Genomic DNA, 25318 nt, shown 5'->3' with positions numbered 1-25318 from the left:
TCGTTTTCAATAGCCTTGTCACTTTCCCATCGACGGGTGCTCAAGTTGGCTTCTTTCATATACCACGGATTGGAGGGACATGAGTGCTCGAGCGATCCTTCACTACCAGCAACCGCGAACAGCTACACATTCACTAATCTGAATACAGAGACGCCATGCCACCCTCACGTCGAAACGAAACGCCAGACACGGCGATTCAGCTCAAGTCGCTAGCCGACCAGTCCTAGGATTGTCTTTGTTGTGCAAGGCGACAATGGACAAAGCCGATTCTGCTGGAACAACACCATTGTCTCACTCAGGCCTCAACTCGACACCAGTGACAACGCTGAGAGGCCTTCCCATGGCGCAAGAAGCGAAACGCACGTGCAAAAGTTAGGCACCCGTAGGTGCAATATTCAATACTGGAGCGAGACTGTCTCGCTTTTTCGCTCTGCCGTTATGGCCAGTGTGCGACTCCGGGAGCACTTCACTTCCACAACACTTACGCGTTGTGCGAGAACAAAGAAGCTCCAAATTCACAGACACACAAGGGCATTCACGCTGGTCGACAAGAGTCGTCTGCCGCAAGATCAAAAACCCCTCAGCCCCCTGCCCTGATGGCCAACCTCCTTCTCCAAATACTTCAACGAGCCAAGTGGACCACACGAGACTCACCAATCAATCTGCAACAACAAGGACAAGCTGAAAGGAACCGCCTAGGGTCAATCTCGACCATGGCGACCGTTAGCTTTGAATGCACGGTCTGCCTGGAAGAGAGAACCGATCCAAAGAAAGACGTCCGCCACATCGAGGGCGACGCAATCTGCCCGCAATGTGCGCTCACCATCCCGCCGCTGTTCGAGAAGGCCCTCAAGAACGAGATCGACTACCCGCCCCGCTGGGGTAACATCGCGATCGAATTCGAAGACTTCATGGACATGCTCCCGCCGGAGTTCGAGCGGGCCTGGCGCAAAAAAGTCGCCGAGTACGAGACCCCCATCGGGCAGAGGCTTTTCTGCCCGCAAAAGGTCGGCTCTGAGGAGAGCTACGATATCTGCAACTCGTTCTTGGGCGATTGTAAGGTCATCAAGGAGAAGGTCGCCCGCTGTGGGAAGTGCAGGGGTCACGTCTGCGTTACTTGCCGTGACCCTGTCGATCGCCCCTACTCCGATCACGTGTGCGCTGCTCCTCGTCAAGAGCAGAGCATGAATCCTGAGACCAAGGGCAAGGAGTGGCAGCGCTGCCCGTATGCCGCGTGCGGGATTCCGGTCGAGCTCCGTGACGGCTGCAACGCCATGGTTTGCTCGTGTGGCACCGAGTTCTGCTTCCTCTGCGGCGAGGAGACTGGGGATGATCACTTTGTTGCCGGTAAGCCTTGCCCACGCTTCGGAACCCTCGAGGACGGGATCTTCGATCCGCCCGCCCCGAGGCATGTTGCAGTCGCGCTCCCTGGGGACGTGAATATCCAGACCATCACCCCTGAGCAATTCAACGCGATCATGATCAATGTCCTGGGCATTCTCGCCGGAGGCAATCACATCTTTTTTGATCCTCCCTTGAACGATCAGAGCGGGCCCATCGTTGAGTTAATAGTCAGCACGGTCCTTCAGGTGCTTGACGACCTTGATGGTGCCGATGATGATGATGGCGATGACGATGATGCTGAGAGCGACGATGCTAACCTGCAAGTCGATCCTGCCTTCACCGCGAACGCAGATGACCGTGAATTTGCGGGATTGACCATGGACATCCTGGATTTTTTGACGATCTCGACGCAGTTAGAGCAAGAGATCTCAGAGATGACCGAGGGCCAGCAACGCGTCCCGCAAGTTCTTACCGACATGAGGCATCTTGCGGACGATCTTCTAGCTCAGATGTGGCAGGTCAGCGACGCCTGGGACGCGGCTCGTACTCCTGGCTGGACGGGTTGGCCTGACCCTGTTGAGGAGTCGGTGCAAATCACTAACTTCGGTGTCAGACACCAGAGAATCGCCGACATGATTGACGGGACTTTGCCGGCAGCTCTCGGCGTTGTGGGACCGGGCTCAGTCCTCGTCAGATTCGACGGCATGGCGATTTCCCAGCGGTATTTCGAGCTTTACGAGCCGAGATTTGCTGACATTATTGAAGAGGCACTCCTGGAACAGGGGGCTCGTCGCGCGATCCGCAGGTTCCAGCTTGGCGGAGGCAACTAGGTTTGAGATGTGGAGGAAAAGTGATCCTGCATTAGTGGCAAGCAGAGGTTTTGGTCAGATTCGTTCTCTCCACTCCATGGCATGCTTGGTTTCCTATTTTTTTTCCCGCAGAAGATTAGACAGATTCGTGAATTGATTGATTGAATCGCAGATTATAAGCCCTTGAAAGAACACGTGCCTAAATGCTTCAGAAATTCTATGTTGATTCCCATGTTCTCTGACTCTGTGGGCTGTGGCGGCGTGCTGATCTTCGATCTAGGGATTCGAACTGATTCCTACTCGGAGTGCCTCTATATTGACTTCTGAATAAGCGGCGGGCATCTGCCGCCATGTGCCGCAGCATTGGCGCTGTACAGATTGAAACGTGACAGGTGAAGCTGCGTGGAGTGGAGTGCTGCAGTTGTGAAGACAGCCCCCTTCCATCCACGCGGAGAGGTCAAAACGGCGTGGCGCGTGGCCAGAGCAACAAGATCAGAAGAGCCACAAAGGAATGAGGTGGTTCAGCTCCAGCCCCTGCAGAGACGAGGTGCGGTCGACGTTAATCAGTCGCGTGAGACAGCGAGACACGAAATTTGCTCATTCGTCCTCAGCCGCGCTGGGAACCTGCTCACCAGCCGCGTCACGTGCCCGGCCATTGAGGTGGTCAAGACTATTTAGACAGACATGCACTGAATGGGAGAAGGGGAGGCAGCTGCTACGACTCCCCGATCTCATTGTTGTTGACACGATCATTATCGCAGCATATTTTCAAACAAACATCTACCTTTACCTTTGAAACCGTCAACAAGTCAACCGCTTTAACTTTACTCACGCAGCAACACCCACGACACCATCAACAACACAATGTGCAACGGAACCTCCAGCAGAACAAGCCAAGGCGGCAGCATCGCCGTCCTGCAGCCCAAACCATCCTCCCAACGCCCGCAACTACACAGAGAACTGTCCCTCCGCCTCGCCGCCGACGCAATCAACGGCCACACCACAGCAACCTTCGAAGGCCTCGAGGCCAGCCCCCTGGGCAGCTACTTCGTGATCCAGTGAGTGACTCCCACGCATCACTTTCCACCGAGCCCCTGCTGACAACGATCCGCAGCCGCGACGGCGACCTCGTGACCGGGAGCCACTCTGAATCATCGATCCTGCATCGCTTCGCGGTGCCGCAGACGGCGCACCAGGGGAATGCTTTCGATCTGAACCAACGGCTTGATCTCGGCGTAGGGGGCGACGGGGTGATTGGGCGGAGGGTGTCTTTCGTCAACGAGCAGACGGTGCTGGGCGAGGGGATTATTGGCTGGAACTAATGAGCGCGGTCTCAACCTACGTTGTTTGTTGCGTTCTTGAGCGAGGCGCCTGGGGTCTGGAGTGACTGTATATTGGGCATATCGATCTGCTGAGTTACTGTATCCTGTGATCAATTTTCCCTGAAATTCTTTCCCGTACTATTGTGCTTGACAAGAGGAGCCCTAGAAGTAGTGGAAGTAATAAACATTGTTTGGGTATCATATAAACTCGTACGGTCAGAACAACCAGCGACTCGCTCTCGACTTCTACACCTCGCTGATCCTTACGCTTTTCCTGGTAGTCCTTCTAGGCCTAGCAGCATCAGCATTCTCGTCCTTCGCACCTTCTGTCGCCGCATCCGCAGCAGGCTTTTCCGCCGCATCCGGCTGCACAGGCGTCTCATTCGCACCATCCGGCTTCGCAGCACCAGCAGCGGCGCCCGCTCTCGCCTGCTTGCCATCCACCTTCTTCTCCTTGTCATTGGCGGAAGCCTCCTTAGCCAGACTCGACCGCTTGCCCGCCGCAGCGAGTTTAGCCTTCGAGCCTTTCCTCTCGTCCGGCGCGGGAGTCCCGGTCTTGCTGGCAGTCTCGGACTCGAGCACCGAAGCAGTTCCTTTGATGGGCAGGCGGAGCGGCAGGAAGGTCTCCGGCGCGCGCGTGCACCGTTGCATGATCTTCTTCATCTCCTCTCTCACCTCCTCCGCCGGCTTGACCCATTTGGAGACGTCTTTCAGGAGCGGTTCGCGGCCGTAGGCCACTTCGACCATCATCGTCACGGGCTGCCAGTACTCGGTGTCGGGGTCTAGTTTCAGGCCGATTGGGTCGGCTGCTTCGCTGCATTTGCGGGTGACGATGAAGGACGCCAGGACGTGTTGGGCGGACAGTGGTTCGAGGATGCTGTACTGGGGGAAGAGGAATCGGTCCTCCGTGGCGCCGGCCAGAGTAAAGGCAAAGACGACCTCGCTTGGGGGCGGCGGTGGAGGTGGCACGTACTGCTGCTGAGGCGGCGGAGGGGGCTGCCATGTCGGAGTTTGTTGCTGAGGTGCGACGTACGGCTGCATGGGCTGAGGCGCGATGTTGGGGGTCTGAGGAGTTTGCTTCTGCTTCGCAAGCTTCTCTTCCTCTGCTGCTTCTTTCGCCTTCTGCGATTGTATGGCAGCGCTCAGCTCGTCTATGTGCTTTTGGAAAACTTTCAGCTGTTCCTGTGTCGCTTTGCCCGTAGCCACCTCTTTCATCAATGCCTTTAATTCCGGGTCTGACGAGGCGCGCGTTGCCAGCATGCTAATAACAGGGTCTGGCGAAGGCTTCTTGTCTGCTGCTGGAGTCGCAGGTTGCGCAGGTTGCGCAGGAGGCTGTGGTGTAGGAGGAGGCCGACTCTGCAGAGGTGCCAGAGGTTGAGGCTGGCCATTAGGCGGGAGTGGGCGATTCTGGTAGAATTGATTCTGCTGAGGCGGCCGATATTGGGGTTGAGGTTTTGGTGGCGCAGGTGGTCGCGGTTTGCTCACAACCCACAGGTTGACCTCGAATATGTGCGGCTCGATCCTCAACCTGCAACGGCCCTTGTCCTTCATGCTCTTGAGTACAGGATCTGAACCTTTTGTTCTGCCCTCGGGCTTCCTCCAAAAGCGCTCGAAGATCCCGTCTCGAGTCCATGCCTGTTGTGACCGCTCCAGTGAGGCCGCAAGCACTGCGCTTGATGCGAGAGACTGGTACTCGCTGTCTGGAACTGCCGGCGATTGTGGTTGCAGCAGTGCAGGCAGAGGCGCAGTCGTAGAGATTTTCGAAGGGAGGCCAGGAGGAACATTTGGTTGCGTTGATGGCGATTCGCGTGCGGTGGTAGTTGTCGGCGTCGACTCTTTGGGCGTGGCATGTGACACTTTCTGTCTTTTAGGCGCTGGTGTAGCCTTGGGCGGGCGCCCAGGCCCTCGCTTTTCGACGGGCGCGGATTCTGCCATCACTCCCGTGGTTTTTCACGCGTCGGCCTTCATTGCATCGGTAGTATTGTCACTGTTGAAACGCGACGCAGTTCGTGGCATGTGAATGAGCGAGTCGGGTCGGAGGCCGCATGGTCTGTGCACCCCCGAATGAACTTCATCGAGGTGCCCGCTCTATACCACGCCATTCACGGGAGCACTATCCTCAATCCACGCGGCCGTCTCTCCCTCCCATCCTCGACCTCCCCTGGAAGCCCACAAAAAAAATTGATACTGTCCTGGAACCCATAATCACAATGCTCGCGACACCGGCCGCCCGCGCGGTCCTCCGCCGCTCTTTCGCCGCTCCCACCATTCGCACCCGCGTCGCCTTCCCGACCTTTGCGCGATCGTGCTCTTCGCTCACATGCGGCTCTCAAACTCAGTCCCTCACCAGCGCCTTCCAGAAGCTCAGCATCAAGTCAGCAAGCCCCGCCGCGAAACTCGCCGTGAGCAGACAGCAGGTCCGCGGAATGAAGGTTCGCAGCTCGGTGAAGAAGCTGTGTGATGGCTGCAAGAGCGTTAGGAGAAAGGGTGGAAAATATGTCTACATCATTTGCTCCAAGAACCCGAAGCACAAGCAGAGGTGAGTGTGGAATCGGCCTCTCGGTGTCCGAAGACGAATTACTGACAAGGTTTCAAACTATAGGCAAGGCTAGAGAGACTGGAGACACGATGACGGGACTACTGGATACCTTACATAGCATTAGCTCTGGCGTTTTTTGGGAGGATTATGGATTATGCACATGCTAGGTTGGTCAACACCTGGACTGTAAGATAGCGGAGCTTTGAATGCGTCTGAGTGGCGCGAGCTTGCCCTTAGGCCCTGATGAGAGCCAAATGGAGAGGCTACAGCCTGTATTTGAAATCACTGCTTCATTTTATATGGGAGATTGAACTTTCATTCATGTGATGTGTTATCATCTTTGGGAGTATTTCACATGCGAAGACAATGGCACTCCTTAAGGTTTTCCAAATACATATGACTACAGCAGCAATTGGGATCTCCGTGGCGCACTCGTAATCACTTGTGCACGTACGCGAAAAGGCTTCGTGTTTAGGCAATGAGATTTAGTGAGGTCGCACGAGATCAATTTACCTGTAACACAATGGCTATGGCCAGATCACAAGCCGAACGTCTCTATTTGAGATCAGCGCAAGGACCGTCTTCTGCGACATTGCAATTGAGACACCCCTACACATACACTGAAAGACTACGTTGTTTCCTCGCCTTTGGTCAGTCATCAGGAGAAGTGAGTGGTTTATGCAAACAAATATCATTTTATTCGTGCCTTCTTTGACCACGTGCCAAGCTGTCCCTGCAGGCGTTGCCGATCAGTTTGCGCCTGCTAGCGTCGCAAATCAGCTCCTTCCCGAATCAATTTCATTTGACTGACGTCCGCGCAAGCATCAACGTCAACACGCTCACATCCCGCCCTCACAACACCACAGATAATCGCTACACGCGTAGTCTGTGAAGGATCACCTACTCTCGCGACTACATCAAAACACCTTCACCGCACTCACCTCGTCCGCCGCATACCGCAAACATGGCCGAAGTCGCCTCCAAGCCCAGCGAGCCTGTTCCGCTCGACACCATCCCCATCTCCCCCGAGGGCGAGAACAAGGAAGAAGCCGCCACCAATGGCTCCTCCACCGGCAAGGTCGTCACCGTCTTTGACGACCCCTCCAACTTCAACGTCAAGCACCAGCTTCAGCACACCTGGACTCTCTGGTTCACCAAGCCGCCGAGCGGCAAGCAGGACTGGAACGAGCTTCTGAAGGAGGTCATCAGCTTTAACAGCGTTGAGGAGTTCTGGGGTATCTACGTGTGTAAAAACCAGCGCCATGCGCTTCTGGATCCACCCGCTAACCGCTCGTTCACAGAACAACATCACCTCCGCCTCCGAGCTCGCCCAGAAGTCTGACTACCAGCTTTTCAAGAAGGGCGTGCGCCCCGAGTGGGAGGACCCGCAGAACAAGCACGGTGGCCGCTGGTCCTACACCTTCAAGAACAGCAAGGCCAACGACGAGACCTGGCTCAACATCATGTTGGCCGCCATCGGCGAGACGCTCGAGGACGAGCAGGACAATGAGGTCATGGGCGTCGTGCTCAACATCCGCAAGGCCTTCTGGCGCGTCGGCCTCTGGACCCGCACCGCCGGCCAGGCGCCTAAGGGCAAGGCCGCCGCCGAGGGCGTCGACCGCGAGGAGGGCAAGAAGAGGCTGGAGCTCATCGGCAAGCGCTTCAAGGAGGTCCTCGCCCTGCCGCCGACCGAGCAGGTCGAGTTCTCCGGTCACCAGGACTCCGCCCACTCCGGCTCCAGCAGAGCCAAGGCCAAGTACGCTATCTAAGCGCGCTACTTGCCCTGATTTAATGACGACGGACGAAAAGCTTGCTATGAGATTTTCCTCAGCATCGCTCAGTGCGGACTGCATACTGCATATGGCGAACTACGGCGCACGGCGAGCGATTCACTTTTGAAGCGTGGGCCGGCTACGGACAGGGAGTGAATAAGTGGTCCTCCGGGGGAAAAAAGAGTCTCGGCCGGCTCAGACGCATATGTACTTAACGACACGGCGAAACGCCTCTGGCCTCGTATGGCATAGTTGAAGGCGAACAAAGATGGCTTATGGTATACCCAGACATGGCTTTTGGTGCTTTTATTCTAGTTTGAGCAGAATAACAAAAGTTGTCTTCTCATGGCTGGTTTTGTAATCTCACGCCTTTCTCAACCTGGTGTTTTCAAGTGTACATAAACTGACTCGCAGATGACAGGAGAACAACACAGCTGACAAAGCGGTTGGAAGTTGCACTCCTTCGACCCCGAATCACCATCGTTTCCAGCCACCTACGAGCATGCGTTTGGCTGTTGCACAAAATCCACACTGGATCAAGAGTTTAGCGGAGAGTATCTAATGCTGGGTAATTTCAAAAGGGTCCAAGTAGAGGATGGTCTAATGCGGACGGTCTCTGTTAGGCACGTGAGCCTTACACGCGTTTGAGGTGTCGATCTCTCCATCCCCAAACCTCTAAAGAACTCCATGTTTCAGCTTTTGCTCGATTGTCCCTTTCTCCACTAATGTTTTCTGAAAATCGCAGTGAACGAATACTTTCCTCCGGGCCAAGTACCATCTTACATAGCTTCTCGTATGACACCGTCTACAGCAATACAAGAGATATTCCGCTGCGACGTAAGCTCGTCCAAACTCGCGTGTATATGTCAGCAAGCCGGCACGTGGCAGCATTTAGGGAGGGTCTCCCTTTGTCGGCCCCTGTGGCATTCCCACAATCACGCGCCGTGTTGTCAATCATTGATAGCATCATAGGACATTCAGCCGCCGGAGTTCTCCATGGCGACGGGTCCAGTATTGACATCCACACAACACGCTTCCACAGACGGCAGAGCCGTTGACCGGCCGCAGAACCGTCAACAGCGGGCGGCCTTCAACGGCCACGGAAGCGGATTTAAAGGCCTCCGGATGTCTTGCCTTTCAGCCCTGAAGGGAAACACGCCAAGCACGGGCAAGCGAGGGCTGAAGAAATACAATTCGCTTATTACTGGAAGGAACACTGGGTGTGCCGCCTGAACCAGTCGGCCCGGCAGTTTTATTCTGGGTCGATAGCGCGGCGGTCGGACCAGTGGCTAGGAGATGCTAGCGACGATGTGAAGCAGTGCGGGAGGTGTGTCTCTCGAGTACTGTGAGAGATCTTTTCTGCGCTCGAGTGATGTCAGGTCAGTGTCTGCCATGAAAACATTACATCCTAGTGACGGGCACCACGACCGACGAAGCCGCCGATCGTGGATTTTGAGTGCAGCCCAGGTCGCGTGGCATTGCTTGGGCGGGCTTGAGTGCGCCATGGCCCCTTGCCCGGCGAGCTTGCCATGCTCGGCCGAGCGCCAAGGGATACGACCTGCGCCCCGAGACCGAGTTTTACGTTGACTGCCGCTCCCACTCGTGTCGAGAGGTGGCCGAGGATGTCGTCGGCACCGCAGAGGGTGACATACGCACACGTACGGTATCCCCAGACGATCCCGCACCATTATATCACTTTTGCGGAGTGATGCGGCCACTACTGGGGCGATTTCTTGGGGTTTGCGACGCCAAAGACACGGCTGTCGAAGACGGCACTGCTGTCCCCCAACTGCGCGCACGCGGTATCGCGGGGCACAGGCGAGATGATGTGGGTCCCGTGCGGAGCGGTTGAGACTTGAGCCTGCGCGGTGGATACGACACATCTATCTCGGGAAACATTCACGGTGCGTAGCGCCAACCTAACCGCTATCTGCTGGTCTTAGGAGAGGCACACCTGAGTCCGAGGGTTTGCATCTCCATGTAAGAGCCCTCTTCGCCGTTTCGTTTTTCTCTATCATACCATCTCTCACTGTTTCGTTGTTTCTATCTCCGTTCATTCTTTCATTAGTTCTTCGGACCTTTCAGTCAGAAGGCCACAGGGAGACACATACTCGGCTGGCACATTCGCAAAGAGTGCTTTTCCCGATGGCCACCAACGATGAGAAGGGCTACGAAGTAGCGTCTCAAAACTCTGGGAGTGAAAAAGAGCGCGACAATGTCGAAAATGGCACCGCGCCCGTGTTCATCAATCAGGATGTGGCAAACCTCACCCAGGAGCACCGCGATTACCTGATGCAACGCCATGGCACTCTCGACCTGGATCCTATACCTTCGGCTGACCCGGCCGATCCTTATAACTGGCCACAATGGAAGAAGGTCACAAACCTGGCCTGCGTCGCCTTCCATGTTAGTAGCCAGGATTCCGATGTTGTTTGATCCTATCACTAACCCCAGTAGGCCATGATGACCACCTTTATTGCATCCGCCATCATTCCTGCCTACGAGAGCATCTCTGAAGACCTCGGCGTATCCATTCACAGGACCTCTTATCTTACCTCTCTCCAAATTGCCATCCTTGGCTGGGCTCCGCTCTTCTGGAAACCAATCGCCAACCGTTACGGCCGGAGACCCGTGTGGCTCATCAGCACCCTGGGCGCTCTTGCGTTCAACATCGGATGTGCTAATAGCAACGACTATGCCACTATGGCAATCTGCAGGGCATTCTGTGCCTTTTTCATTAGCCCGCCTGGAGGAACCGGCTCTGGCGTCGTCACTGAAACCTTCTTCAAGAAAGAGCGCGCTACTTACGTCGGCATGTGGACGTTGCTTGTTACCTTCGGGCCTCCTGGCGGTCCTTTCTTCATGGGCTTTGTGGTCTACCACACTGGTGATTATAGGTGGATCTACTGGATTCTTGCGATTGTGAGTCTAGTCTTGTTAGTCATACTAAGGGCAAGGCTAACAACATGACAGGTCAACGGTGTTCAGTTCATCACCTACCTCTTCCTTGGTCCCGAGACCCTTTACATGCGCAATGCGGTCCGCCACAACGTCTCTGCTTTCAAGCAGGAGTACCTCAACTTCAAGCGCATCGACCCGACCCCCTTCAAGCCATTCGAGTTCATCCAACCTCTCTTCCTCTTCCGTTACTCCTCCATCTGGGTTCCCACCATCGCCTACTCCATCGTCTTCGGCTTCTGCAGCGTGCTCCTCACTGTCGAGATTCCGCAGCTTTTCCTTCCCAAATTCGAGCTCAACCCGCAGGAGTTGGGCCTCCAGTTCCTTGGCATCTTGATCGGTCTTGTCATCGGCGAACAAGTCGGCGGAAGAATCAGCGATCTCTGGATGAACAAGCGCACGCAGAAACTCGGCCGCCGCCCAGCGCCCGAATACAGACTGTGGCTCAGCTACATCGGCTTCGTGCTGGCCATGGTCGGCCTGATCGTCTTCAGCGTGCGCCTCCAGCAGGCCAAGCAAGGCGTGTGGAATATCACTCCGGTCGTAAGTCACTCCCAAAATTTCATCGGCTTATCACTCCGTAGACTAACACATTCTTCAGATCGGCATCGCCATCTCCGCCGTCGGCAACCAAATCGTCACCACCGTCCTCGTCACCTACGCCATCGACAGCTACGTCGAGCACAGCTCCAGCATCGGCGTCTTCATCAACGTCGTCCGCTCCACCTGGGGCTTCATCGGGCCGTTCTGGTTCCCCGACATGGAAGCTACGCTGGGCAGCTCTGGCAGCGGAGGCCTGATGGCGGGACTGATCTTCGTCGTCAGCATCATTCCCATTGCTATTCTCCAGTGGCGCAAGAGCAGCCGGGGAGCGGGCGTGCCTGCTGCGGAGGGACAGGGTGCCGTTGTGCCTAGATAGGTGGCGAGTTTTGCTACCGAGTGTTTCGCGAATCTATATCTCTTGCAATTCATTTCACTTCCATGCTGGAGTCATACGTTGGTCGAATGTCCGTCGAATGTCCGTTGAGCGTCGACTTTCGACGACGATCGATGTTCATCCACTGCGAGCCTTTCACTAGGACATTGTCTCAATAATAACATCCATCGCTTGACCCCTGGTTATTGCTCCGAGCTTCTCTTGATTTGAAACGCAGGGCTTAGGGCTCCGGAGAAATCGTCTTGCGCGATGCATGCTCGTCACCCATGCTGTAGAGTAGCCTGCATTAATATGCCAAGTGGTGTGGCCTTTCTGCTTGGCATCTGTTTCATCCGTCGAGCCCTGTGAATATTGATCTCCAGAAAATGCGCAGGTCTGGGTGTGCGCGCATACCTTGCTCGCATGGACACATGCTCTTCCAAACATCATTTGTGTGTTGCTTGCGCTGGATCTAGCGATTTCACTCCATAGCGACAGGTGCAATATGGATGCTTGTAGCACCTGAGTATATTCTGTTATGCATGTTCAAAGCCTTGAGCACAAATGTACCTTGCCAACCGAGCATTTGGTCGCAGAGGTGTCCGAAAAGTGGATGCATCCAACCCCAACCCTAACCCCAAGTACCCTCAAAGACACCAGTGTTTTGCTATATAAACGTACAGCTAACTCCCCACCTCATCCATTGGTGTGTACAACACACCAAATCCTCAATGGTCTAGTGGCTATGATTTCCGCTTGTCATTAATTACCCGATGATAAGCCGCGGGAGACCAGGGTTCGATTCCCTGTTGGGGAGATTTCAGAAATGAACATCTCTTACAGATCTTAAAGTCTTCCGGTGCTGGCTCACCAGCATCGTTCTGCCTCATATTTTTGGTTTTTGCTATACAATCTTGCGAGCCTGAAGTGTGCTTTTGCTTCTCGTCGCGTGAACGGGCCACGCGTGCTTTTGCGCGTGAGGACCTAGAAAGACCCATCGCTCCATGCAGATCATGAAGGCGTTTCCCCTCACCTTTTCCTCGGGTACGGCACAGCTTGAAGCGACAGCCCAGAAGCAGAAACAGCATCTATGATGTAGATAGTGGACAAGGTAAGGTAGACTTGTATATCAATGTGTTCTCTTTCCATTTACAGTATGCACGATCAAGTTGCTTTACCCAAAGCTTGTAAGAAGAAGAACCATGGCAGGCGCCTACATGTCCGATGAACCCTCCATGGAGGACCTCTTCGCCAACGATCCAACTGTCTCTCAATGCGATGACCCAGATACTGCGAACGGCCCAAAGCCTGATCCGCCAGAACGGTACGGTCAGCCTTTACCGAAAGAATGGATTCCCCTGTACCGCAAACCAATGCGAACGCCTACGCGGAAGCTGCGTGTCGTGACCATAGGCGCAGGCATCAGCGCTATGGGTCTTGCATACAAGTTCCAGCATGAGCACAAGCTCGGAGACATCCTGGAGCACACTATCTACGAAGCCAACGACGAGGTCGGCGGCACGTGGTACGTTAATACGTATCCGGGCGTGGCTTGCGACGTGCCGGCTCACATCTACACTTTCCCGTTCGAGCCGAATCCGGATTGGAGTGCGTACTATGCAAGTGGAGGCGAGATCCTCGAGTACTTCAAGCGGACCGTTAAGAAGTACGATCTGGGGCGAGATGTGAAGTGCTCGCACAAGGTTGAGCGTGCGGATTTCAACGAAGAGAAGGGCAAGTGGGAGCTGGATGTCCGCAATGGGGATAGTGTCATCAAAGACGAGTGTGATGTCCTTATATCGGCCACTGGCTTCCTTTCTCACTGGCGTTGGCCGAGCATCCCTGGACTTCATGATTTCGAAGGTCACTTGTGCCACAGCGCAGCCTGGGACAGCCAGTATGACTTCCGCGGGAAGAAAGTCGCTATGATCGGAAATGGCAGCTCTGCCATACAGATTGTGCCGCAGCTTGTCGAAGATGTGGCGCATCTGACGAACTTCGTGCGGAGACCCACGTATATTACTCCGGGTCTCGGTTCAGCGATAATTGGTGGCAAGACACAGCACGTGTACAGTGAAGAGGAGAAGCGGCGGTTCAGAGAGGATCCGAAGGCACTGCACGAGTACCGCAAGAAGATCCAGGCTGGCAGCAATCGATCATTCGACATGTTTGTAAAAGAATCTAAGGCGCAAAAGGTCGGCCGGCAGCAGACCGCGGACATGATGAAGGCGAGACTGAACAATGACGATGATCTTGCGCATAAACTCACCCCTGAATGGGAGGTTGGCTGCCGGAGAGCGACACCGGGTCCTGGATATCTTGAATCCTTCACGCGCGACAACGTAAGCCTGGTCACATTGCCAATAGAGCGCTTCGAGCCAAGCGGAATCCGCACGGAAGACGGCACTGTTCATGAATTCGATGCCATTGTATGCGCGACCGGCTTTGATGTTTCTCACCGACCTCCCTGGCCGCTTGTTGGGCTGAACGGACTCTCGCTTTCGGAAGCATGGAAAGACGAGCCGATGTCTTACTTTTCCCTCGCCGCTGCGCAATTTCCAAACTTCTTCATGTTCTCTGGACCTAACGCGCCCGTAGGCCATGGCAGCTTGATGGCAGGTCTTGGCTGGAGTGCCGACTGGATGTGCCAATGGCTGCGCAAGATTGCCGCCGAGGACATCAAGTACGTCTTGCCAAAGCAGGAGGCGGTGGACGAGTTCAATGCATATGCGGACGAGATCATGCAAACTCTGGTCTGGAGTGGCGGATGCCAGAGTTGGTACAAGAACAACCGTGTCGACGGTAAGGTGACAGCAGTATGGGCCGGAAGCGTGATTGGGTACAAGGAGATGATCGATGAGATCCGGCCAGAGGATTTCGACATTGTGTATCGGACGCGGAACCGGTTCAGGTTCATGGGAAACGGAAGGACGAGAAGGGAGTACGACCCGGATGCCGATTTAGCGTTCTATCTGCATAAATGAGATGGTCTAGGCCACGAAATTCATGGCTCAAGCCCGCGGTGATAGGTCTTCGTTGAATTGCGTCAATCATCTGCTTTGAGATAGGCATGCGAGTGTTTCATAGCATCATCACTGTCGTAGAGGGGAGGAGCGGATGTCTATCAGCCGTAACGAGCCGCTCGTCCTTCCATGCTGATGGATCCCTGCAAAGTTGAGAGTATTTCATTACCACGACAATGTGGTTGTGGTTGCGATCTCTCAAGACGCCTAGCCCATATCCAGGGTCGCATTACTGGACTGAAGAACCAAATCATGGGTGTCCGACCCCTTCTCAACATCGGAACAAAGAAGTCTACCATACTTCTGCAGGATCGACTTTGATGTTTTCGCCGTTCGGGCGGACCGTCTTGCGCTGCTTGTCTCGACTCAGGGGTTTCCTCATGTCAAAAGCATCTGCGCCGTCGGCGTAATAGTCTATTATTCTCCGATAGACAGAGTAGCTTTCGAAGTCAGCAGGGTAATAACAAGATCTATGGTAAGTGATGCTCACCCCATCTTCTGGTAAAGCTTGATAGCCGCCTCATTCTCCACCCTCACGAACAAGTCGACGAACCAGCCGTTAGCCTCATCGCCGGCCACCTCCAAAGCTTCAGAAAGCTTAGTGGCAAGTCCCAGGCGACGTGCGCCAGGAGCAACAGTGAGGCAGGTAATGTGGGCGTGCCATGGCAAGTAGTTTGAGAATTTCTTCCGATAAATTGTAAGACTGGGATCGTAAGGCTCCACAGGTGCCGGGTACGGTGATGCTTCGAGTTTGCCGAGGACTAAAAAGGTCAGCGCAAGCTCAAAACAGATGCACTATCAACACGTAACCTACTGTATGCTTCAATCTTGCCGTCTTCGCTTTCCACGACTTTGCATAATGACGGCCATTTGGTAAAGTATTCGAGATAGAAACCGATGTTGTAGGTTTCAGTAAGGTGATCGAGGTTGCAGGGGTTAAACTTCAGCAAGTCCATCGGCGTCATAGGCCGCACGAAAGACATGGTGGCAGATCTCTATACACTTGCAGGCAGGGTAGCTGGTATGCAAAGGTGTAATCTGCTCTGCGATGCGATCAACTTTCTCGCATCTCACACAAGCCAGAAGTCAGCCCTACGGTGTGAAGCCTCAGGCACCGAGTCACGCAAAACCCGGTGCTAGCCTCGTCGGGATTTAGCCGGCAGCGTGGGCGCAAGGCGCGTGGAAATCCATGCCCGATGACCGGCGGCGTGGGAGAGAGGCTTGAAATCTTTTTGACAGGGGCAGGAACACGTTTTGGCTGGACGCGCCACAGCATTCAGCGTTCCTCCTTTGTAAAACTCAACGGAGCCAACTTGCGTTCTTCTCTCTCACGTTCGTTCTGTTCACTCCGCCTTTGCCTGGTGTCTTCTCCACAGCTCTCCGAACACAGTGGAGCCGTGGCGTCTAGCGGCTCGTTCTTCTCCGTAGCGGCCAATCTGTGCGCAACCGCAAGCCTCCACCGCACTCCATCACACAGCATCTCCTTCGAGTGACGGCAAGCGAAGTCGGCGGCGCGCGACGAAAGGCTACATCCCATACCCTGCCTCCTTATTCAACCCCATCGTACATCACCCAACCCTCCTTGCGATAACCCACCAAATCCGATCGAGCCGCAAAACTGCAGTGCAGTCGACTCGCAGTCATGGCGACCGTCACCGAGACGTTGAAAGAGAAGGTCCTGGGCACAGAGCTTGAGCCGCAACTGTCGGCGCAAACCAGGAACAACTTTCTGCAGCACGCAAAAAAAGATGAAGAGTCTGGCGAGCACTACATGACTGAAGTCGAGTTCGTCGACGCCATTGCGCCAGAGGGCGAAGATTATGTGAGTACACCTTGCCATTGGGACCAATGGGTTACCTTACAGTTGGGCCTGCTGCGCGCCTGTCGCCGGCTTGCTCCGCCATTATTAAAGGCTGACCTCATCGAAGCACAAAATCAAACGCGAACAATACGCGATCCTTTTCAGCATTGCAGATCGTCGCAAGAAGGACCGTATTGACATCCACGACTGGTCCGTCTTCAACAACCTTCTTGCAAAAGCCGACTCCGAATACTATGTTGCGTTCCGCCTCTTCAGCGACCCCGAGACTGGTCTGGTCGACTTCAACAGCTTCAAAGAGCAGTATGCTCGTCACCGCCAGCATGATGCAATCCCGTTCAATTGGGACAGCGATTGGGCGTCGCTGTATCTTGGTGGCAGGAAAAACAGGCATTCCATGACCTACCCGCAATTTGCACAGATGCTACGTGCCTTGCAGGGTGAGCGCGTGCGTCAAGCTTTCCTTTACTTCGACAAGGACGGCGACGGATACATCGAGCCGGAAGAGTTCAGCCGGATCATCAAGCAGACCGCATCCCACAAGCTTTCCGATCACCTCCTGGCTAACCTGCCAACACTTTGCAACATCAGCCCTGGTAGCAAGATCAGCTATGCCAACGTTCGCGCCTTCCAAAATGTCATCAAGGAGATGGATCTTGTTGAGTTGGTGATTAAGAATGCCATCGCCAAGTCTTCCGACGGCAGGATCACCCGTACAGACTTCTTGAACGAGGCGGCCCGTATTACGCGCTTCACCCTCTTCACCCCAATGGAGGTCGATATTCTTTTCCACTTCGCTTCGCTTGATCAGCCTTCTGGCCGCCTCAGCATCACCGACTTTGCTCGCGTACTCGACGCGAGCTGGCACGCCGTTGCTGCTGGCCTGAGCAGCCGTCCGGATCAGGTTATCTCGGATGTGTCTCAGAAGGCCGTCGCTGCGTCCGGCTCAGTCCTTCAGTCCATCCTTGTCTCGGCCCACCACTTCGCGCTTGGATCTATTGCTGGTGCCTTTGGTGCCTTCATGGTGTATCCCATTGACCTGGTGAAGACCCGCATGCAGAACCAGCGCGGCTCTGTCGTTGGTCAGCAACTCTACAAGAACAGCATCGACTGTTTCCAGAAAGTCATTCGCAACGAGGGCTTCCGCGGCCTGTACTCCGGTGTTCTCCCTCAGCTTGTTGGTGTCGCGCCGGAGAAGGCCATCAAGCTCACCGTCAACGACCTTGTCCGCGGCACCTTCACCGACAAGCAGTCTGGCAACATCCCACTCTGGGCTGAGATCCTGGCTGGTGGTTCAGCTGGTGGTTGTCAGGTTGTCTTCACGAACCCTCTCGAGATTGTGAAGATTCGCCTGCAAGTTCAGGGCGAGGCCATCAAGGCTGCTGCCCGCGAGGGTGAGCAGGTCACCAAGCGATCTGCCCTTTGGATTGTGAAGAACCTTGGTGTCGTTGGTCTGTACAAGGGCGCATCTGCCTGTTTGCTGCGCGACATGCCCTTCTCGGCTATCTACTTCCCGTTCTACAGCCACTTGAAGAAGGACTTCTTCGGCGAGTCGCCTTCGAAGAAGCTTGGCATCCTTCAACTTCTCACAGCTGGTGCTATCGCCGGTATGCCTGCCGCGTACATGACCACTCCTTTTGATGTTATCAAGACTCGCCTGCAAGTCGAAAGCCGGAAGGGCGACACGCAATACACTTCCCTGCGCCACTGCGCGAAGACTGTTTTCAAAGAGGAGGGTTTCAAGGCATTCTTCAAGGGCGGTCCGGCTCGGATTCTTCGTTCTTCGCCTCAATTCGGTTTCACTCTTGCCGGTTACGAAGTCCTGCAAGGCCTTCTGCCCCTGCCTGGCGAGCAGTCCGCAGAGAAGGAGCTTGGACCGCGCGGCACTGTCGAGCCCATCACCGGCCTGCAGGAGGCGAAGGCTCCGCTTCCGTACCTCAGGAGCAGGAACGCGCTCAAGATCATTCTGGACCTGGACCTCGGATTTGGCCGGCCAAAGATCCCCAAGGACGGCGTCAAGAGCTGGGTCCCTGGGCTGAAGAGCCAGACTCCGACCAACTCGCAGGGTTGAGTTCCTACGCAATGATCACATGACAAACGGGTATGTAATTTTCTCTTTCCGTTCCTTGTTCCGTGCTTCGCGATGTTAGGTTGGGAAAGCGACAGCGGGTGGGAATGGCAGCGATCAAAGCAAGAACAGGTACATCGTCACGCAGCATAGCACGCGCATCAGCCTACATCGTTCAAGCGAAGCACGGAGTACAGAACGGAGGTTGGCTTGGAACGAGCAAGTGTTGCTCTGGAACGAATAAGCAAGCCTACAGGGTGGCTTCTTGGACCATAGCTCGGGCTTGTTTACGTTTGGTTTTCGTTCGGCAAGAGGCATAGCGTAAAAGGTGTTCTGTCGACTCGTTCAGGAAGGAATGCTTTGACTTTGATAGAGCTGTAACAAAAGTGTACCATGGCCAAGCTTCCTTCAATCTCAGCACCATGCGTCCAACGTCATTCCATTCATGAGCTATGGGATGGCACCCTAGCTTTTGAGAGTTTCGAATGCTTCTATATGCACCTATACATTTTGCACAGCGCAGAGAAGCACTCATGCTGAAGGTGGACCGCAAAGGGCAGCAACCTTCGGCCGGTTATCGCGACTTTTGAGACATCACGTGATCAACACAGCACGCAGATCCCGCGACGTGCGCGCCGCACCTTTCGGCATCGTCCTGAGCTCGATGCTTCACGGCCCGAGAGAGTCTTCGAACATCACCACGCCCGCATCCGTATATTAATCGCAACCAACTTTGAAGCTACTACCGTAATGTTCGTGGTCTTCCTCTCGACCGTGGCCGTCGAGATGCGGTGAAGAAATCAAGACTCTTTCAAATAAATTGTACGCATCATGGCTACAATACTTTCGCGTTGCGCATCATCCTCCATTGGGTCTCGTTGGCCAGTGCAAATAACAGCAAATGCGCAAACGTACTGTAGCATCTATTTCTCACAGGTACTTGCACGGGCACGAATTCCAGTTAGACCGGGCTGTCGAAGCGGGGTCACGTGTGGTTTGGTCGATCAGCCCTGTCAGGAACAGGCAGGCGACGTCCACTTAAGCTCATAAGCTGTATGTCCCTGTACCATGTGGTCGATGTGGGGAGGTGGAGAGGGACGGAGATATTTTGGGAGGCGACGATATGCTCGTGTTGTAAAAACACGAGATCACATTGAAAAGGGCTCGGTTGACTCCAAAAAAGCCGGTAGTGGCTTGGTATAATTGCGCTATCATCTGTGTATCTTTTTGTGAACAATTAATTATTCGTTGCCGTGATTATTGTTGCCTTCTTCTTGGGCGTGTATCGGCTTCTCTGTTTCCCCAAAATTGTAAACGCTGCGCGGCGACGCTAGTGACGCTAGCGCGCTTGGCGCTGGTATCGCAAAGTTACGACTCCCGCTGGTAAAGCGACCCCATCGACGTCGACGCGCCTCCAGCACTCCTCCATCGATTATTTCGCGTTCTGTAAATGCTATATTTTGAATTAGCATTGTATCGCGTTGCTCGTGCCATTGTTTGCGCTGCTTCACGCTGTCGTTGATGCACGCCGTCGAGTTCGACTTCGAAAGCAGGGGACGCGCATGAATGCGCCCTCGTGACAACAACTTGCTCAAGCACCAACCCAATTGGGCTAAGATCCCGCGTTCCCGCTTGTTGTGCCTGCCTGCTCACGACCTGCCCGCCGACAAAATTCTCTCCGCTTCCTGCGTCTTCCTTTCCCAGCGACACGACAACACAGCGCGAGATCACCATGGCTCGCTACAAGCGCAAGTTGGAAGACTTCGACCCCAACCGCTCCGACTCCGACGACCTGGACTACGGCGCCGCCGAGTCACCACCAGCAAAGCGCCCGCAGCGCACGGCGCAAAAGAGCAAGGGCGGCACGCGCGCGAAGAAGCGCTCAAGGAAGGAGAGCTACGTCGGCTCAGACGACGAGATTGAATACGACACCGAGGAGGACGACGCAGAGGAGGAGAGCTACGGAGACGACGAAGACGACGAGGAAGACATGGTGCGCAACCCGCGCACAGGCAGAAGCGTGAGAACCGCCGCGCGCAAAGCGATCAAGTACGAGGAGGCAAGCGGCGAAGACGACGACGACCTCATCAGCGCGGACGGCGACCCAGACACTGCGCCCGCCAAAAGGCGCACGCCCGCGACTGCACAACTGCTTGTCAAGCTCAAAGTCCCAAGCTTGAGCGCCAACAACACAGCGCCGCAGCAGACTGCCCGCACCACCAGATCGCGCACCGGCAGCAAGAGCATCATAACGCGCGCACCCACGCCAGCCATGACTGGCACACGCAGAAGCAGCCGGATCTCGCGATCCGATGACGAACCACTGCAGGCACTGCCTGCCACCGGCACCAGGTCACGACGCGGCACAGCGACACCAGAGCCGGCCCCGGGCGCAACCAAGCGCCCAACCCGAGGAACCAAGGGTCTGCGTAACATGCCCAGCGCGATCCTGGAAGAATCGATGGAAGCCTCGCAACTGCTTCCACAGCACCAAGGCGCCGCCGGCACTGCTCCTGCCGACGATGAGATCACCATGGAGCACATCGTTCAGGAGTCGCAAGACGACGACGATGATGCTCCCATCGTCAAGGGCGGGAGCAGAAAGCGCAGTTCTCGGATGGAGCCCGAGAACTCAGAAGCGGCCCATAAGAGGCCGCGGCGCGCCGGCGGCGCCACGAAGTCGCACAAGCCAGCAGCCGCCGAAGCTGGCAGCGACTTCGAGCCCGACCCTGCTGAGGGCGAGGAAGAGGCCGACGTGGCCATCACTAGCGGTGATGAGTCACTTCGGTCCTCTCGCCCAATAAGCAGGGCGAGCACCAATGCGCGGCGTTCAGCCCGCAACACCAAGGGAAAGGCGGGCAAGTCCCGACGCCCTTCGACAGACTCGGAGCTGGACTCCGACGAGATCGCCGACGAGGCAGCAGACCTCGAAGACGAAGAGAAGCGCAAGAAGCGCGGTGGCAGGCGCAAGCCTGCCACCATCACATACGAGGCCGAGAGGAAATCCCTCCGCGCCAGAAAGGAGAAGGTCGACTACCGCATGCGGTCGCTCGCTGAGTTCACTAACAACGACCAGGAGCAGGACGATGCGGTGGCCGACTACCAACCGGTCGGGTCGCAGCAGGCACCCGTGGCCGCGCCGAAGTCAAGGCGCAGGGCCGACAGAGACGGCTACAGGAGCCTGTTCTCGACCGGTGGTCCTTTCGGCGGATACGGAGATCCTCCGGCCGTCCTCGGTGGGTCTGCGAAGCAGGAGTTGGCGGGCGGCGCCGACTCCGACAGCAGTGAGGACGACGAGGGGGGAGCCCAAGCTCTCCCCGGCGCCACGAGCATGACGCCTAACAGGCCCATGCAGAAACCGGGCGCACTTACCGGACCAGGAGGCGGACCGCCTGACCTTGGTAGAGTCAAGGACAAGCAACCGCTGGCAGACACCTCTTCGCTGGGAGAAGACCCGAGCATCAATTTCGATAATGTCGGTGGTCTCGATGGTCATATCGACCAGCTCAAAGAGATGTGCTCCCTGCCCCTCCTGTACCCGGAGGTCTACCAGAAGCTGGGCATCAAGCCGCCCAGCGGAGTCCTGTTCCATGGCCCACCTGGAACGGGAAAGACGATGCTTGCGCGCGCACTTTCGCACAGCATCAGCTCGCACGGCAAGAAGGTCACGTTCTACGTGCGCAAGGGCGCTGATGCCCTCAGCAAATGGGTCGGCGAAGCGGAAAAGCAGCTGCGCATCCTGTTCGAGGATGCGAAGAAGAACCAGCCCAGCATCATCTTCTTCGACGAAATCGACGGCCTTGCTCCAGTACGTTCAAGCAAGCAAGACCAGATCCACGCGTCGATTGTATCGACACTGCTAGCGCTCATGGACGGCATGGACAGCAGAGGCCAGGTCATCATCCTCGGCGCCACCAACAGGCCGGACTCGGTGGACCCTGCGCTCAGGCGTCCTGGACGCTTCGACAGAGAGTTCTACTTCCCGCTCCCGAACCAAGAGGCAAGACGGGCCATCATCAACATCCACACCAGAGGCTGGGACCCTCCTCTCGCAGACGAGTTCAAAGACAAGCTCGCGTCGCTCACGAAGGGCTACGGTGGTGCCGATCTCCGCGCCTTGTGTGTCGAAGCCGCCCTCAATGCTGTGCAGGGCACATACCCGCAGATCTACTCGAGCAAGGAAAAGCTCCTGATCGACCCTGCGCAGATCAAGGTTCTTGCCAAGGACTTCATGCTCTCTATTGACAGGATCGTGCCCTCGAGCCTTCGATCGACCACATCAACGGCTGCGCCGCTGAAGAAGAGCGTTGAGCCGCTGCTGCGCCTGCCGCTGTCCGAGATCTTCGCTCTCATGGGGAAGTCCATTCCTCGCAAGAGAAAGGTCACTGCGCTTGAAGAGGCCATGTACGACGACCGCGACGACGAGTTCGGCTTCGAGCGCCACGAAATGCAGCGAGAGTTTGAATCATCGCGCATCTTTAGGCCGCGTCTGCTGATCAAGGGTTCCTCGGGAATGGGTCAGAACTACCTGGCCGGCGCTGTAATGGCAAAGCTCGAGGGTCTGCATGTGCAGGACTTTGGTCTGAGTGTTGTGATGGCCGACAATACAAGAGTAAGTGCTCCAAGATTCCGCCTTATTCTTGAATCCCGCTAACATCCATACAGTCTCAGGAGTCCGTGATCGTTCAGCTGTTCGAGGAAGTTAGACGCCACAAGCCAAGCATCATCTACATCCCCGATGTGCAGAATTGGTACGAGGCGCTGTCGGACTCTGCACGTCGCACATTCACCGGCCTGCTACGCGCGATTCACCCTGCCGAGCCTATCCTCCTGCTTGGATACGTTGAGCTGGACGACCTTGATCAGAAGCTCAACCCAGAGATGGTGCGCAATCTCTTCGGCCACTCCTTGAATAACCAGTACGAGCTTTCGCGACCGAACGAAGCCGCGCGCGAGGAGTACTTCACTCAGGTCGTCGACATGGTGCGCAAGTCACCGAAGCAGTTCCCCGACCCGTCGCAGCGCAAGCGCAGAAAGCTGGCTGAGCTGCCTCTGGCACCCGCACCGCCGCCTGCGCCGACCGTCGAGCAAAACCCCAAGGTAGCGGAGAAGCTGCAGAAGAAGAAGGATCGGCAGACGTTGAACAAGCTGAAGATGTTAATTCAGCCCGTGATGGAGCAGATGAAGAAATACAGGATCTTCAAGGACTCGCCCATCGACGACACTCTAATCCGATACCTCTACGACGAGCAGGACCCCAACATCCTGTCCAGCGATCTCACCGAAGAGCAGCGCCAAGAGCAAGCTCTCTTCCGGCCGTACGAGGTCGACACGGATGAAAAGGGCGTCCAAGGCCTGCGCGAGACTGCAACAGGGAAGTTCTACTACAACCTGAACTTGGTGGTCATTGAGCAGCGCCTATCGAACGGGTACTACAAGCGCCCGAAGGACTTTGTCGCGGACATCAAGCGGTTAGCCAAGGATGCGAAGACTTTGGGCAACCAGCAACGCACGCTCAAGGCCAATGAGCTGCATGCCAATGTTGATGTCGACATGGCCGGGATTGAGGAGCAGAACCCGGCCTTACTGCTGGATTGTGTGGCGCTCTATGAGCGCGAGCAGCAGCGCGAGCGCGAGCGCCTGCGCAAGGAGGCCGAGGCTAAGGCACAGGGACAGAATGTGTCTGCCGTTGTACCCAACGTGCCGCCGCAGAACGCTTCTCACACGACTACTGAAGGATCTGGACCTGTGGTACTCGGTCAAGAGATTCCCGGAGTCAACCAGCTGTTGCCGGTCACGCCTAGCAGGCTGCCAGGACCCAGCTCGAACTCTATCGACTCGAGCAACCCTAATGGCGGCTCCATCTTCGCGAATAGCTCTACAGCGCCCTCGAAGGTCAATGAAGACTCGGGCATGTACGACGTCAGCCCGAACGACCATGCGTACCCACAGAGCTACGGCCAGCAAAACACGCAAGGACAGCATTCGCAGAGGGGCGCGCACACGCAGCTTGCGCAAGGCTCGCAGTTTACCGAGTACCAGAACAGCGCATCTACCACAACTTCTGGTCAGAAGACAAGCGATCGCAGTCGGATTAGTGGTCCGTACTTGAACAACACCCCGCAGTCCAACAGCATGCGTCCTGGAGGCGATCACCCTGACTTCTCGACTCTGGCGCCCACTAGCGGTGGCAGTCAGCTTCCCGACACCCAGGAGCCCAACTTCCAATCCTCTCAGGAGCCGGCCTCGCAGTCTTCTCAGCCAATGGGCCCGCCTCCCCACCGCGCCTCCATTCACAACCTGCTCAATACGAACACGCAGGAGGAGGCTGAAAACCTGTACGTGCTCGAGGAGAAGTACGTCGAGCAGCTCCACCGCGCACTCACGACTCGTTCGTCAGGCTTGACCGTCGAACAGCTCGAGCAAGTCTCTGCACACATCATGTACGCGATTTACAACACCAGGGAAGAGTGGAATCGCAACCTTGTTGTCCAGGCTGTGGAGTCCGCCTTTAACGAGTCTGTCAAGGACATCGAGGACTGCCAAAATGTGCACAAGGCCAGCCAAGAGGAGTTTTTGGAGATGCAGAGGAGGGAGAGTATATGAGTGGGGCCGGCGCGGGTGCGAGTCTGATCAGTGTGACCGCTGGTGGTGGCCTGCTGTGCTGATCGTCCCTTTGTTATTGGGGATGATCTGGCACAGTAGGCTTGCCAGCGGTAGCTGATCATCTAGCGATCAGTGGGACCAC

The 25318-nt window shown here is 55.8% G+C and overlaps 10 protein-coding genes across 10 annotated transcripts; 8 read left to right on the top strand and 2 right to left on the bottom strand.

Annotated features, from left to right (window-relative positions):
• Nucleotides 1-713: 713 nt before the first annotated feature.
• On the top strand, nucleotides 714-2174 carry WHR41_03844 (uncharacterized protein; the record flags this gene model as incomplete). The annotated part of the gene is made up of 1 exon (XM_069372450.1): nucleotides 714-2174. One exon carries the CDS (start codon nucleotides 714-716, stop codon nucleotides 2172-2174), a length of 1461 nt encoding a protein of 486 aa, XP_069230565.1.
• Nucleotides 2175-2658: 484 nt separating this feature from the next.
• Nucleotides 2659-3601, top strand: WHR41_03843 (uncharacterized protein). The gene is made up of 2 exons (XM_069372449.1): nucleotides 2659-3211; nucleotides 3268-3601. The coding sequence occupies exons 1-2, from the start codon at nucleotides 3018-3020 to the stop codon at nucleotides 3473-3475; spliced, it is 402 nt and encodes a 133-aa protein (XP_069230558.1). The 5' UTR covers nucleotides 2659-3017; the 3' UTR covers nucleotides 3476-3601.
• A 120-nt stretch (nucleotides 3602-3721) lies between these two features.
• WHR41_03842 (uncharacterized protein) lies at nucleotides 3722-5410 on the bottom strand (the record flags this gene model as incomplete). The annotated part of the gene is made up of 1 exon (XM_069372448.1): nucleotides 3722-5410. The coding sequence occupies one exon, from the start codon at nucleotides 5408-5410 to the stop codon at nucleotides 3722-3724; it is 1689 nt and encodes a 562-aa protein (XP_069230559.1).
• WHR41_03841 (uncharacterized protein) lies at nucleotides 5205-6321 on the top strand. The gene is made up of 2 exons (XM_069372447.1): nucleotides 5205-6014; nucleotides 6078-6321. The coding sequence occupies exons 1-2, from the start codon at nucleotides 5521-5523 to the stop codon at nucleotides 6085-6087; spliced, it is 504 nt and encodes a 167-aa protein (XP_069230560.1). The 5' UTR covers nucleotides 5205-5520; the 3' UTR covers nucleotides 6088-6321.
• A 512-nt stretch (nucleotides 6322-6833) lies between these two features.
• Nucleotides 6834-8138, top strand: WHR41_03840 (uncharacterized protein). Its single transcript, XM_069372446.1, has 2 exons — nucleotides 6834-7257; nucleotides 7316-8138. Exons 1-2 carry the CDS (start codon nucleotides 6979-6981, stop codon nucleotides 7781-7783), a joined length of 747 nt encoding a protein of 248 aa, XP_069230561.1. The 5' UTR covers nucleotides 6834-6978; the 3' UTR covers nucleotides 7784-8138.
• A 1741-nt stretch (nucleotides 8139-9879) lies between these two features.
• On the top strand, nucleotides 9880-11759 carry WHR41_03839 (uncharacterized protein). The gene is made up of 4 exons (XM_069372445.1): nucleotides 9880-10192; nucleotides 10244-10708; nucleotides 10760-11287; nucleotides 11346-11759. Exons 1-4 carry the CDS (start codon nucleotides 9932-9934, stop codon nucleotides 11661-11663), a joined length of 1572 nt encoding a protein of 523 aa, XP_069230463.1. The 5' UTR covers nucleotides 9880-9931; the 3' UTR covers nucleotides 11664-11759.
• Nucleotides 11760-12862: 1103 nt separating this feature from the next.
• Nucleotides 12863-14644, top strand: WHR41_03838 (uncharacterized protein; the record flags this gene model as incomplete). The annotated part of the gene is made up of 1 exon (XM_069372444.1): nucleotides 12863-14644. One exon carries the CDS (start codon nucleotides 12863-12865, stop codon nucleotides 14642-14644), a length of 1782 nt encoding a protein of 593 aa, XP_069230462.1.
• Nucleotides 14579-15737, bottom strand: WHR41_03837 (uncharacterized protein). The gene is made up of 3 exons (XM_069372443.1): nucleotides 15498-15737; nucleotides 15174-15444; nucleotides 14579-15123 (listed from the first exon to the last, which is right to left on the bottom strand). Exons 1-3 carry the CDS (start codon nucleotides 15664-15666, stop codon nucleotides 14976-14978), a joined length of 588 nt encoding a protein of 195 aa, XP_069230455.1. The 5' UTR covers nucleotides 15667-15737; the 3' UTR covers nucleotides 14579-14975.
• A 296-nt stretch (nucleotides 15738-16033) lies between these two features.
• WHR41_03836 (uncharacterized protein) lies at nucleotides 16034-18573 on the top strand (the record flags this gene model as incomplete). Its single annotated transcript, XM_069372442.1, has 2 exons — nucleotides 16034-16505; nucleotides 16612-18573. Exons 1-2 carry the CDS (start codon nucleotides 16326-16328, stop codon nucleotides 18571-18573), a joined length of 2142 nt encoding a protein of 713 aa, XP_069230454.1. The 5' UTR covers nucleotides 16034-16325.
• A 1729-nt stretch (nucleotides 18574-20302) lies between these two features.
• On the top strand, nucleotides 20303-25237 carry WHR41_03835 (uncharacterized protein; the record flags this gene model as incomplete). Its single annotated transcript, XM_069372441.1, has 2 exons — nucleotides 20303-23182; nucleotides 23236-25237. 2 exons carry the CDS (start codon nucleotides 20303-20305, stop codon nucleotides 25174-25176), a joined length of 4821 nt encoding a protein of 1606 aa, XP_069230457.1. The 3' UTR covers nucleotides 25177-25237.
• Between the last annotated feature and the right edge of the window lie 81 nt (nucleotides 25238-25318).

The sequence above is a fragment of the Cladosporium halotolerans genome (genome assembly GCF_011745625.1).
Source record: "Cladosporium halotolerans strain TM138-S3 chromosome Unknown Sca10, whole genome shotgun sequence".
Taxonomy (NCBI): Eukaryota; Fungi; Ascomycota; class Dothideomycetes; order Cladosporiales; family Cladosporiaceae; genus Cladosporium; species Cladosporium halotolerans.
This window is presented reverse-complemented; position numbering and strand designations above follow the sequence as displayed.